Source organism: Aegilops tauschii, chromosome 3, assembly GCF_002575655.3.
Source record: "Aegilops tauschii subsp. strangulata cultivar AL8/78 chromosome 3, Aet v6.0, whole genome shotgun sequence".
In the NCBI taxonomy this organism is placed as follows: domain Eukaryota; kingdom Viridiplantae; phylum Streptophyta; class Magnoliopsida; order Poales; family Poaceae; genus Aegilops; species Aegilops tauschii.
This window is the reverse complement of record NC_053037.3, coordinates 187,067,607-187,082,084: the sequence shown is the minus strand read 5'-3', so window position 1 is coordinate 187,082,084 and position 14,478 is coordinate 187,067,607. Positions and strand designations below refer to the sequence as shown.

The window sequence follows — 14,478 nt, the reverse complement described above, 5'->3', positions numbered from 1 at the left end:
TTGACCAGTGTTCCCCGCAAAAAAAGAAAAAAGAAAAAAAAAAGGAATTTGACTAGTGTCATTAGGTCGCTGTGCGATCACCGAAAGCGAAAAATGCACGCGTACTGTTTTCCACATTAGACCCAACATCGTGTACAGTGATTCATATGGTTGTTTCACTCTTTTGTTTTCGTTTGTTTGGAAGCGACTGACGACCATGTGCAATAATTTATCGCGCTTGGGCGTTTTTGCCAGGACAGGCCTATCACCCCCGGCGTGCAAGCGACGTCCCATTTTCCTGAGATAATAAAATTCTGAAACACCTACGAGATAAAATTCTGAGAACCTGCGCAAAACAAATGTTGGAATATTAGGCAAGTTTATGATTAATTCCAGTAAATAATTCATGACTAGAAGAGATACTAGCATGCAATAATCTAGCAAACTAGAATAACAGCAAGACATGCATAACAGCAGCAAACACGTAACAATAGCTGTAGAAACAGACATGAACAGAGGATGTTGGACGTACTGATCGTTAGCTATTATGGGTGCGACAGTGTTGATGACGATATTGGCGACGATCTGCTGCTGACGGCGATGAATACGACGATGAGTAGCACCGCCCGACTTGGACGGAAGACGACCCGTGATGACGAATTTGAGCAGTCGCGCACAGCGCTTCCCAAAAACCTAATTCGTCCTCTCCCGGTGCATGATCGCAAAGACGAACGGTTCCGGAGACCTGCTCTCCCACGCGCCGATGCACGCCGGCGTTTGGGATGGAGTAGACTACGATGGCGGCGCAAGTTGTGAGATGAGGCAAAACCCTAGGTGTTTTTCGGTGTGTCTCTGGCCGCAGCCGGTAGCTGTATATATATTAGGACCAGAGGCGGTATTGTGTCGCGACCACAATCTCAAACCGACTCGGTTTCTAATTCGTATACTTACCGGACAAGAAATCAAAAACTTGTCTGCCAAGACATAAAAATAAAACGGCAAAAGGAAGCTGCGCTCCTGCAAGGAGACGGACCGAATTTCGGCGGACCATTCACGCGCATGTCGCATGTACGCGCCGCCTCGCCACGCCACGCCACGGCCCGGCCAGGCCAGGCCAGGCCAGGCGAGCGAGCGCGCGCGTGTGGTTTCCCTTTCTCTTCTCGTGGTGGAGAGAACCCACTATATAAAGAGGTCCAACTCTTCTTCAACTTCCAAGGTGAGACTAAACTTAGCACCACCACTTGCCATTTTACACATGGGCTTTGAGATTTCAGAAATTGCTATGGGCCTAGCCCATTAATTCTGACAATCCCCCACCAGATCTCAAATACCCATTTAGAGATTTGCCTTCTCTCACCACTTGTTTAATATACCAGTGTTTCAGCAGAGACTGTTAAGTTGAACTTCTGCCTAGAACTTTAAGCTACATCCATTCACAACTTGACAATGGACTATGCCTTGAATTGCTAGTTTTGTGTGAACAGGTTTCACTCAAAGTCTTAACCAGTACCTGACCGCCAGTAGGCTACCCCGCGGTTTGGAGCTTATACGTCATACTCCCTGGTCTCTTCGTGAGCTTACTAGAGATCACCCAAATCTCATAGACCGCGACGTTTACAGTCAGAACTCATATAGGTGTGTTCTTTCAAGACTGCTCTGTAGGACAGCATCTTTGCTAATTATAGCCAATAGAACCACATTAAGGCATGTTGCCAACCTGCATTACAGATCTGAGCCTTACAGCTCTGAGAGTTTTGCATCTTCACTTGGAGACGATCATAAGTTATTACTCTCCTCAGTTAACCAATAGCTTGTTCTTCCCAGATCCTAATTCACGGGATCTCCGATCACAAAGGTTGGGTTACTACTATGGTGTAACATCTATGGGTCTCATACCCATCTCCCTCGATGCAATATCTATCACATTTCGTGATTGTCCCTTTGTAAAGGGATCTGCCAGGTTTTTGTCTGTTTGTATATACGTAACAGTTATTACTCCGGAGTTTCTCAACTTCCTGACAGACTTCAAACGTCTTTTCATGTGTCTTGATGACTTTGCATTATCTTTAGAATTGTTCACTTTAGCGATAACCGTTTGGTTATCACAATTCATAAGAATAGCCGGTACAGGTTTTTCAACAACCGGCAAGTCCATCAAGAGCTCACGCAGCCATTCTGCCTCAACAGTAGCTGTGTCCAAAGCAGTTAATTCTGCTTCCATAGTTGACCTCGTCAATATGGTTTGCTTGCAAGACCTCCATGACACTGCGCCACCACCATGAGTAAATACATACCCACTTGTTGCGTAAAGTACATCAACATCGGAGATCCATTTTGAATCACTATATCCTTCTAGCACAGCAGGATGCCCTGAATAAGTAATTCCGTAACTCATAGTACCTCTCAGATAGCGCAAGACCCTTTCTAGTGCATGCCAATGATCATCACCCGGGTTGGACATGAACCTACTCAGTTTGCTCACAGCAAAAGAGATATCTGGTCTTGTAGCGCTAGCTAAGTACATGAGTGAACCGACAATTTGAGAGTATCTTAATTGATCTCTCGTTTCTTTCTTGTTCTTTCTGAGTGTCACGCTGGGATCATAAGGTGTTGGAGAAGGCTTGCTATCCATAAAACCGAATCGGTTCAAGACCTTCTCAACATAGTGAGATTGCGTTAATGTAATCCCACTCTCATCCTTAATAAGTTTGATGTTTAGAATTACATCGGCTTCTCCCAGATCTTTCATGTCAAAACTTTTTGATAGAAAAGACTTGACCTCATTAATTGCATTAATGTTTGTACCAAAGATCAGTATGTCGTCCACATACAAACATAATATGACACTATTGCCCCCCACCATGGCGATAGTAAACACACCTATCAGCCTCGTTAATGACAAATCCTGCAGAAGTCAGAGTTCTTTCAAACTTCTCATGCCATTGCTTAGGTGCCTGTTTCAGACCATACAAAGATTTTAACAACTTGCACACCTTTCTCTCTTCACCCTTTACCACAAACCCGTCAGGCTGATCCATATAGATCTCCTCTTCCAACTCTCCATTGAGAAAAGCTGTCTTTACATCCATTTGATGAATGATAAGACCATAAGAGGCAGCCAAGGAAAGTAACACTCGAATGGTGGTCATTCTAGCAACGGGTGAATAGGTGTCAAAGTAATCTTCGCCTTCTTTCTGAGTGTAGCCCTTGGCCACTAGCCGCGCCTTGTACTTATCAATAGTACCATCAGGCTTTAGCTTCTTTTTGAACACCCACTTACAGCCCACAGGTTTACAACCATATGGTCTATCAGTTAGTTCCCAAGTTCCATTAGAAAGAATTGAGTCCATCTCATTATGAACAACTTCTTTCCAATCATCTACATCCGGAGATGCATATGCTTCTGCAATCGTCTTGGGTGTGTCGTCCACAAGGTATACAATGAAATCATCACCAAAGGATTTTGCAATCCTTTGTCTCTTGTTCCTTCTAGGAACTTCATTGTTATCCTTCTCAAGGACTTCCTCATGTGATTGTTCGAAATATTCATCAGTTGTACTAGATTCAGGAATTATCTCAGAAGAAAATCTAGCAATGCTATGCATATCTTTCATAGGAAATATGTTCTCAAAAAATGTTGCATCACGAGATTCCATTATAGTATCAACATGCATATCAGGTACTTCATATTTTACCACTAAAAACCTATAAGCAATGCTCCGTTGAGCATACCCTAGAAAGACACAATCCACTGTCTTTGGTCCAAGTTTGCGTTTCTTAGGAATAGGAATATTGACCTTTGCCAAACATCCCCAAGTGCGCAAATAAGAAAGTGATGGTTTTCTCCCAACCCACTCCTCATAAGGGGTTTTCTCTTTATTATTGTTGGGAACTCTATTCAGGACATGACATGAAGTCAATAGAGCCTCCCCCACCATGCCTTAGATAAACCAGCAGTGTCTAACATGGAATTCACCAAGTCAGTCAATGTGCGGTTTTTCCTCTCGGCCACTCCATTTGATTGAGGTGAATAGGGAGGCGTCCTCTCATGAATAATACCATGTTCCTCACAAAATTCATCAAAAACTTTTGGAAAATACTCTCCACCACGATCGGACCTAAGACGCTTGATCTTTCTCTCTAGTTGATTTTCAACTTCAGCTTTATAGATTTTAAAGTAGTCTAATGCTTCATCTTTAGTTTGCAACAAATAAACATAGCAAAATCTAGTCGCATCATCAATCAAAGTCATGAAATATCTCTTTCCACCTTTTGTCAACACACCATTCATCTCACAAAGATCAGAATGTATGAGTTCTAGAGGTGCCAAGTTTCTCTCCTCGGCAGCCTTATGAGGCTTTCGAGGTTGCTTAGATTGCACACAACTATGGCACTTAGAACCTTTGGCAACTGTGAAGTTCGGAATTAAACTCATGCTGGATAGCCGAGACATTAAACCAAAATTAATATGACATAAACGAGAGTGCCAAATACTTGCATCATCATTAACATTAGCACAAATTTGGTTTATTGACTTATTGCAAAAATCTGAAAGAGAAAAGCGGAACAAGCCTCCGCACTCATAGCCTTTTCCTATAAATTGTCCAAATCTTGACACGATTACTTTATTGGACTCTAAAACTACCTTAAATCCATCTCGACATAGAAGGGAGCCGCTAACTAGATTCTTGTTCATAGTAGGGACATGCTGCACGTTCCTTAGTTGCACGATCTTTCCCGAAGTAAACTTCAGATCCACCGTGCCAATGCCACGAACAGAAGCATGTGACCCATTCCCCATTAGGACGGAAGAATCCCTTGCGACCTGATAAGAAGTAAACAGGGAGATGTCAACACACACATGAACGTTAGCACCCGAATCAATCCACCACGAAGATGATTGAAATACTGAAAGCACAATAGGTAAATTACCATACCCATCAGTATTGCTAGCGGTCACCATGTTGACAGTCTTGGAGCTTGTTTTCCCTCTGCGGTCTGCACGTTCAGGGCATTCCTTGGAAAAGTGTCCAGGCTTCCCACGGGCGTAGCACTCTAGCTCAGCCTTGTTGAACTTCTTCTTCTTGAAGGTAGTAGTCTTGGTAGGCTTGTTGAAAACAGGTTTGTTCTTCCCTTTGTTCTTGTTCTGTGGGTACCTCTGCACCATGTTAGCAGTAGGCTGAACCTCACCTCCTTTTTCAGTGGTATCTTTAGCCCGAGCTTTTTCTTCAACATCAAGAGATGCAATCAGATTTTCAACTGATATCTCCTGTCTCTTATGCTTCAGAGTTGTGGCGAAATTCCTCCATGAAGGAGGCAACTTTGCAATCATGCACCCAGCCACGAATTTGTCGGGTAGAACACATTTAAGGAGTTCAAGTTCCTTCACAATGCACTGTATCTCATGAGCTTGTTCAACCACAGAACGGTTATTCACCATCTTGTAGTCATGAAAACTCTCCATGATGTACAGTTCACTGCCTGCATCTGTTGCACCGAATTTTGCATTCAGTGCATCCCACAGAATTTTTCCGTCGTTTATGTGCATGTACACATCACACAGACGGTCAGCAAGAACACTCAGAATGCATCCCACAAACATAGTATTGGCTTCCTGGAATTTTCTCCGATCTTCGTCGGTCATTCCCTCTGGAGCACCAACACTAGCGTGGAAAACTTTCAGAGCAGTAAGCCAGAGCGTGGTCTTCACCTGCCACCTCTTAAAGTGCACACCGGTAAACTTATCCGGCCTCAGTGCATCAGCGAATCCAGCCATAGTTAACTCAGGAAATTGCCTATAATTAGGTTTTTGGATTGTTGGAATATTAGGCAAGTTCATGATTAATTCCAGTAAATAATTCATGACTAGAAGAGATACTAGCATGCAATAATCTAGCAAACTAGAAGAACAGCAAGACATGCATAACAGCAGCAAACACGTAACAATAGCTGTAGAAACAGACATGAGCAGAGGATGTTGGACGTACTGATCGTTAGCTATTATGGGTGCGACAGTGTTGATGACGATGTTGGCGACGATCTGCTGCTGACGGCGATGAATACGACGATGAGTAGCACCGCCCGACTTGGACGGAAGACGACCCGTGATGATGAATTTGAGCAGTCGCGCACAGCGCTTCCCAAAAACCTAATTCGTCCTCTCCCGGTGCAGGATCGCAAAGACGAACGGTTCCGGAGACCTGCTCTCCCACGCGCCGATGCACGCCGGCGTTTGGGATGGAGTAGACTACGATGGCGGCGCAAGTTGTGAGATGAGGCAAAACCCTAGGTGTTTTTCGGTGTGTCTCTGGCCGCAGCCGGTAGCTGTATATATATTAGGACCAGAGGCGGTATTGTGTCGCGACCACAATCTCAAACCGACTCGGTTTCTAATTCGTATACTTACCGGACAAGAAATCAAAAACTTGTCTGCCAAGACATAAAAATAAAACGGCAAAAGGAAGCTGCGCTCCTGCAAGGAGACGGACCGAATTTCGGCGGACCATTCACGCGCATGTCGCATGTACGCCTCGCCTCGCCACGGCCCGGCCAGGCGAGGCGAGCGAGCGCGCGTGTGGTTTTCCCTTTCTCTTCCCACACACCACTTAGAGTGGTGGAGAGAACCCACTATATAAAGAGGTCCAACTCTTCTTCATATTTCAAGGTGGGACTAAACTTAGCACCACCACTTGCCATTTTACACATGGGCTTTGAGATTTCAGAAATTGCTATGGGCCTAGCCCATTAATTCTAACAACAAAACGCGTGAAATTGATCGGATAGCCAAACCTACGAGTTCTGAACTGAAACACCGGCTCGATTAATGTGGTTATTATTAATTACAGTAGTAGTAGAAGGAGGAGTTTTCCTTGCTAAATCAAACTTAGACTACCCACAATAAAAGTAATATAGATAGTAACATCGCATATATCTAGATAAAATAGATGATGTGTCAAGCAATAAATGAAAAAAAGAGGCATGTGATAACATAGCTAGTTAATATTAGTATGAGTAACATCACACATATCAAGGCAAGATGAATCTATAGTCTAATAAATGAAGTGTTGCATGTTACCACACATATATTACTCACCACTATAGAGGTAGTAACATAGTACTACTCTATGTTATTACCCATTGTAGCTAGTCTTACTGGCGAGTCATTATTGTCCATTTGGGAAGTCCATATTGACATACTATTGAACATTGCACAAGAGTTTTTCAGGGAACGTGTGAGAGTGAGTCCAACTGAAAGGGACACCCACCACCAAACCCTCCGCCGTACCCGTGCGACACCGACCGCCGCGGGGAGCGACCGACCCAGGCCGAGATCGGGAAAAATTCCCCATCTCCCCCCTCCCATCCCCTCCCCTCCGCCGCACGGCATGGATCCCGTCGCCGACGCGCCGGACCCGCCGGGCTCCGCCGCCACCGTCCTCGACACCCTGGGCGAGGAGGTGCTCGCGGTCATGTCCCCGGTCTCCATCTGCATGGCCCTCGTCGTCCTCCTCATCACGCTCCTCGCGCCGCCCTCCTCCTCCCCCTCCGCGCCGCCCCCCGTCACCGCCGCCACGCTCGTCTACCTCGAGTCCCCCTCCGACTCCCCGGCCCAGAAGCTCGTCGGCGCGCTCCTCGACGCCGCCGTCTTCGTCGCGCTCGTCGCCGTCGTCACCTTCATCCTCGTCGCGCTCTACTACTACCGCTGCACCGGCTTCCTCAAGAACTACATGCGCTTCTCCGCCTTCTTCGTCCTCTTCTCCATGGGCGGCGCCATCGCCGTCGCCCTCCTCCGCCGCCTCGACGCCCCGCTCGACGCGCCCACCGCGCTCCTCCTCCTCTTCAACGCATCCGCCGTCGGCGTCCTCTCCGTCTTCGCCTCCGCGGTCCCCATCCTCGTCCGCCAGGGCTACATGGTCGCGCTCGCCGTCATCGTCGCCGCCTGGCTCTCCAGGCTCCCCGAGTGGACCACCTGGATCATGCTCCTCGCCCTCGCAGTCTATGACCTCGTCGCCGTGCTCGCGCCAAGGGGCCCGCTCAGGATGCTTGTGGAGCTCGCATCCTCCAGGGACGACGAACTCCCGGCGCTCATCTACGAATCACGCCCCACGGTAGGCCCAGCCGAGACTTCCTCCTCCTATGCTCCGGCAATGTGGTCCGAGGAGTCGCAGCACCCCGATTCTGCCGCCCGATCGGGCCCAAACCTGTATGACAGGGTGGGTCAGCAGGATGATTCGGGTCCTGCCATGGTAGAAATGAGGGATCTTGGCTCAACAAGCCGTGACATGGCTACCTCAAATCAAGGTGTAACAGGGCAGACATCAAATCAAGGTGGGAGCGCACAGCATGCTGTCATTCAGATCGAGCAGCGTCAGGAAGAAGAAGAAACAGCTCCATTGGTGTCAGGAGCATCGGCCAACCCTACTGTCGCCAATGAGGAGCATACACAAATTTCTTCATCAGAACCTCCCGAGGAGGAGTTTGAGATGTTTGAGTCTAGCAGGGGCATCAAGCTGGGGCTTGGCGATTTTGTCTTCTACAGTGTGCTTGTGGGGAGGGCTGCCATGTATGATCTCATGACGGTGTATGCGTGCTACCTTGCCATCATCGCTGGGCTTGGCTGCACCCTCATCCTGCTGTCGATATGCAGGCACGCATTGCCCGCACTCCCGGTCTCCATCATGCTGGGAGTCGTGTTCTACTTCTTGACGCGGTTGCTGATGGAGCCATTCGTTGTCGGTGCTTCGACCAATTTGGTGATGTTCTGAGTTCTGACTAATGTTCTGTTGTCGTTGTTACATGTTTGTCAAGCTAAAAAGCAATTGAGAACATCATGTGGGAGTGATTACTACTTTGTTGGTCACATCTTGTAGGTAGAGAGTCATGTAGTTATGACTAGGAAATGTCATTGAGACTTTACGTAACGTCAGTTTTATCTGGGATCAACTAGTCCATGTCTCGTCGTATAGTTCTATCAACATGGCATGGTATTCGAGAAGAACACATTTGCATTTCAGTTTCATTTTTCATTCTTGCGTTCTTCTTGTTTTTTGCTGGTGTTCTCCCTTAGATTATAGTGATAAAGTAAAGTGATCATGCTTTTAAACAATCAGCCTGCAATTTTCTTTTCATGTCTGTTATTTTTTTTCTTATATGGTACCCCCTTACAGAGGGAGTAAATAGAGAATAGAGTTATCAAGCAAATGCATTAATTTGAAAACCATTTATGTGCACTTCAGGAGTTCAGCAGCACTTGGTAATGTTTGCCTTTCTCATTTGATTCTAGGGACCATATTCCTCCTGTCTGCTTGAATTGACAAGCTGAGAATATTCGTTTTTGTTTGTCTTTTGAAGGAAAAATAGCATGAAACTCCTTGTGTTCAAATTCACAGCGTTTCGAGTGATAGGAGTAACAAAATCAAGCCATTGGTTAGTTTGTAGGTGCTTATTTTACTGCATTGTGCTTTATGTTGTTTATCATGGACGCTGGAGAGCCACGCATTTAGCTGTATTTAGTTGTAGTGAGCAGAAGTGCCCGAGTCTTTTGTTGTGCCCTTTGCATTGCTCAGTGAATCTGATGGAAGAGGGAGAAGCGATGGGATTCAACACACATTCATTAGCTCTGCCGGCTGAGGTTATATACAGTTTTACAGAGGTTCGTGTGCCACTACCAGGCGATCGTGGGCTAACAGCATGCCCACTACTCTCACGCACGCATAGACCAGAGGTCGTGCCGTATACACAATCCGTACGCAGGTACACTACGTATACTCTAACACCCCCCGCAGTCTTGGCGTCGGCCGGAGCGACGCAAAGACTGTCCCGGAGCTGGAGGAAAACGTCCGTGGACAAGCCTTTGGTCATGACATCGGCGAGCTGCTGCTTGGTTGGGATGTGAAGGACTCTGAACTCGCCTAGCGCCACGCGCTCTCGTACAAAATGGATGTCGAGCTCCACATGCTTGGTGCGCCGGTGATGCACTGGGTTCGCGGAGAGGTAGCAGGCCGAGACATTGTCGCAGAAGACCACTGTCGCCGTGCGGACTGGGAGGAGCAGCTCGCCGAGAAGCTGACGAAGCTACACGCACTCGGTGACAGCATTGGCGACGCCACGGTACTCGGCTTCGGCGCTGGAGCGCGACACCGTGGCCTGGCGCTTGGACGACCAGGAAACGAGGGCGTCGCCGAGGTAGACGCAGAAGCCAGATGTCGAGCGGCGAGTGTCCGGGCAGCCGGCCCAGTCGGCGTCGGTGTAGGCGCGGAGAACCAGTGTAGACGAGGCGCGTAGATGGAGATCGTGGGCGGGCGTGCCGCGCACGTAGCGCAGCACACGCTTGACGAGAGCTTGGTGGCAGTCCCGCGGATCATGCATGTGCAGGCAAACCTGCTGGACGGCGTACGCGGGCTCGAGTCGCGTGATGGTGAGGTATTGGAGAGCCCCGGCGATGCTGCGGTACGCCGACAAGTCAGGCACACGCGGGCCGCCAGCCTGAGGAAGCTTGCCCTTGGTGTCGATGGGCGTGGGCGACGGCTTGCAGGTGTCCATGCCCACGCGTTCGAGGATCTCCTCGGTGTACTTCTGTTGACAGAGGAAGAAGCCCGCCTGCGTGCGCGTCACCTGGATGCCGAGGAAGTAGCGGAGCGCGCCAAGGTCCTTCATGGCGAACTCACCACTGAGCCGGTGCACAATGCGATGAAGAAGAGCCGGAGTCGAGGCGGTGAGGACGATGTCGTCGACCTAAAGAAGAAGAAACGCTGTGTCCGCCCCGCTGGTGTAGATGAACAGGGAGGAGTCGGAGCGCGTCGCCGTGAAGCCGACCGTCTTGAGGAAGCCGGCGAACGTCTGGAACCAGGCGCGGGGAGCTTGTTTAAGCCCGTAAAGCGACTTGTTCAGACGGCAGACATGGTGCGGCCGAGCCTCGTCGACGAAGCCGGCGGGCTGGAGGCAGTACACCTCCTCGGCGAGCGTCCCATGCAGGAACGCATTCTTGACGTCCAGTTGGTGGACGGGCCACCCTCGCGAAGCAGCTATGGTGAGAACAGTGCGGATGGTGGCCGGCTTGACCACCGGCGAGAAGGTCTCGCCGTAGTCCACGCCCGCGCGCTGATGAAAGCCGCGGACGACCCACCGCGCCTTGTAGCGTTCCAGAGAGCCGTCAGCGCGGAATTTGTGCTTGAAGACCCATTTGCCTGTGATCAGGTTGGCGCCAGGCGGACGTGGAACCAGCTCCCAAGTACGGTTGGCGACGAGCGCGACGTGCTCTTCGCGCATGGCCGCGAGCCAGTGCGGATCGCGGACGGCAACGCGCACAGAGCTTGGCACGGGAGAGAGCGAAGTGGAAGGCAGAGCAGCCGCAGCGTCGTAGTACTTGGGGTTCGGCTTGAAGATGCCGGCCTGAGCCCGGGTCAGCACACGCCGCGACGGGCCGGCCGGAGCGGGCGGTGCGGAGGAGACGCTGGAGTCAGCGGAAGGCGTGCTCGACGATGAGGAGCAGGGGGCGTCCGTGCACGATCCAGCGGCCGTGTTTGAAGTAGCAGAACACGCGCTTGATCGAGTAACGCGGGAGCCGTCCGCGCGCGATCCAGCGGCTGTGTTTGAACCAGCAGATGGCGCGCGAGGGGACGGGATGGCGATGCCGTCCAGTCCTGATCCGACGGCCCGCGGCGTGCATGGTCGAACGACAGGTGAAGAAGGAACCTGACGGGCGATCTGAAGCAGGGGCGGCGCGCCAAGGGGCGGAGGCGCCGGCGGAGCAATAGGTGGAGTGCTGTAAGCGTAGGGGAAGGTGTCTTCATGGAAGTAGACATGGCGTGAGGTGAGTACTCGTTTAGACGCAAGGTCGAGGCAGCGGTAACCGCGGTGATCAGAGGGATAACCAAGGAAAACGCAGGCCGACGAGCGAGCGTCGAGTTTGTGGCGCGAAGTAGCAGCAGTGCTAGGGTAGCACAGGCAGCCAAAAAACACGAAGCGAGGCGTAATCGGGTGCCACACCGAGCAGGAGCTCATGTGGAGTGCACGGCGAGGTGCGATGACAGGGGCGTCTGTTGAGCAGGTAGGTGGCAGTGTTCAGGGCTTCGGCCCAAAAACGTGGCGGCAGCGAGGCATGGAAGAGCAGGGTGCGAAGAGTGCGTTCCGCCTTGCCGTTCTGCTGGCTGGTGTACGGGCAAGACAGCCGGAGCACGGTGCCGTGGGAAGCGAGGAGTGCACGGGAAGCGTGACTGTCGAACTCGCGTCCGTTATCAGTCTGAACAGAAAACACTGGCAACTGAAACTGAATGCGCGTGTAGGCATAGAAATCACGCAAAATGGGCAGCACGTCAGATTTGTTCTTGAGAGGGAAGGTCCAGACATAGTGAGTGTAATCGTCAAGAACAACCAGGTAGAATTGGTAGCCAGAAATGCTAGGAACAAGAGATGTCCATACATCCAAGTGCAGTAGTTGAAATGGGAAATAAGTACAGCTAAGAGAATCTGAAAAAGGCAAGCGCACATGTTTGCCAACGCGACATGCGTGGCAAGAGTGAGGCGCTGATTTTGTGAAACTAAATGGGAACTGACTAGTTACATGCTGAAATTGTGCGAGTCCTGGATGCCCAAGGCGCTGGTGCAGGCAATCGGTGGTGACAGCGCCGGCGAAGGGAAGCACAGTGGACCGGGCCGCCGTCACAGAGTAGAGGTCGCCATCAGAATCACAACGGAGGATCACCACCTGAGTTCGCATGTCCTTGACAGAGAAACCAAGCAAGTCAAATTCCACTGAAACGGGATTGTCACGGCAAATTTGACGGACAGAAAGGAGGTTTTTGATGAGGGAAGGTGAGACAAGAACGTTGCGTAGCTGTACGGGGGAGGTGCTAGTAATGAGAGAACCAGAACCAGTGTGTGTAATGGGAAGATGCTCACCACTGCCAACGATAATATGAGAGGAAGAGGAGGAGGGGAGGAGGGACTGGAGAGTACCAGGCGAGTTGGTCATGTGTGCAGCGGCGCCGGAGTCCATGTACCACTCGGAGGAGCTGCCGGAGGACGACGGGCCAGCCATGGCGCTGTGGAGCGCGGCCTGGAGCGAAGTCATGTCCAGAGCTTGGTGCTGGTGCCGCTGGGGTACGCCGGGGGGCACGGTGGCGTAGTTGGGCACGGGCCCGTAGCCGGGCGGTGCGTAGCCGCCGTAGCCATATGCGCCAGGGAGCGGGGGCGCAGGAGCAACATACATGGCCTGCTGTGGTGGAGTGCCGGGCCGGGGCCCAAGGACGCCAGAACCCGGAGCACGCCAGGGCATGGGCCACGCTTGGACAAGGCCAGTCCAAGAGTTGGCGCCGGGCACGGGTGCGGGCAAGCCGGGGACGCGTGGAGGCGCTTGCTAAGGGAGACCACTGGTGCCGGAGCCGCCACCGTTGCCAGAGCCGCGCCCGCGGCCACCACGCCCGGGAGCGGCGGGGGGAGCGGCGACAGGCGGAGCGGTTGGTGGTGAAGTGCCGCGCCCGGCGACAAGCGCGTGCGTGCCCTGGAGACGCGCCGTCTGCTCGGCACGGTCCTCCTCAAGGAGGAGGAAGGAGCGCGTCTGAAGAAGCGTGGGGAGGGGGTTGCGCGAAGTGATGTGCGGGATGGCACCATGGTACTGGCGCGCGAGCCCACGCAGAAGATGGAAGACTTGGCGCGTTTCCGTCACCGGTTGGCCGAGGTCGCGCAGCTGGTCGGTGTACGTCTTCAGCTTGGTGCAGTATTGCATGATCGTCAGGTCGCCCTGCACCACGGCGTGGTACTCGGCGTCGATGTAGACCGCCCGGGCGAGTTGGTTGTCGCGAAAGACGCCGTCGATCGACGTCCACACGGAGAGCGCCGTGTCCTCCTCTTGCATCACGGCGTCCAGGAGATCGGGCGCAACAGTGGTGTTGAGCCAGTGGACGACAGCATGATCGGCCATCGCCCACTCGGGATCGTCGAAGTGCGGCACCGCCGCAACGTCAAGGTGAGCGCGCAGCCCGAACATGCCGATCGCCGTGTCGAAGTGACGGCGCCACTGCGCATAGTTGCCGGCAAGGAGATCGAGAGTGACGGGGACGTGGCGGCGTATGTCGATGGTCTGAAGCACTGAAGAGGGGAGCGGGGACACGGGCGTCGGCGCGATGGCGGCAGGCGGAGCGGGAGCAGCCGGTTGCACGGCGGGGAGGAGCGCTGGAGATGGGGGAGGAGCGACGGGAGCGCCGGAGTCGCTAGCAGTAGGAGAGGGAGGAGGGCTGGGGTGGTCACCCATGGCAGCGGAAGCGGGATCGACGACCGGAGCAAAGGGATTGGCCTGGTCGACGGTATCTGATACCATGATGGAAGAGGAAGAAGCGATGGGATTCAACACACATTCATTAGCTCTGCAGGCTAAGGTTATATACAGTTTTATAGAGGTTCATGTGCCACTACAGGCGATCGTGGGCTAACAGCATGCCCACTACTCTCACGCACGCACAGACCAGAGGTCGTGCCGTATACACAATCCGTACGCAGGTA

The 14,478-nt window shown here is 51.6% G+C and overlaps 1 protein-coding gene across 1 annotated transcript; it reads left to right on the top strand.

Moving 5' to 3' along the window:
• The first annotated feature begins 7,203 nt into the window (after nucleotides 1–7,203).
• LOC109739695 (presenilin-like protein At2g29900) lies at nucleotides 7,204–8,977 on the top strand. The gene has a single exon (XM_020298762.4). The coding sequence runs from the start codon at nucleotides 7,365–7,367 to the stop codon at nucleotides 8,742–8,744; it is 1,380 nt and encodes a 459-aa protein (XP_020154351.1). The 5' UTR covers nucleotides 7,204–7,364; the 3' UTR covers nucleotides 8,745–8,977.
• The last annotated feature ends 5,501 nt before the right edge of the window (nucleotides 8,978–14,478 follow it).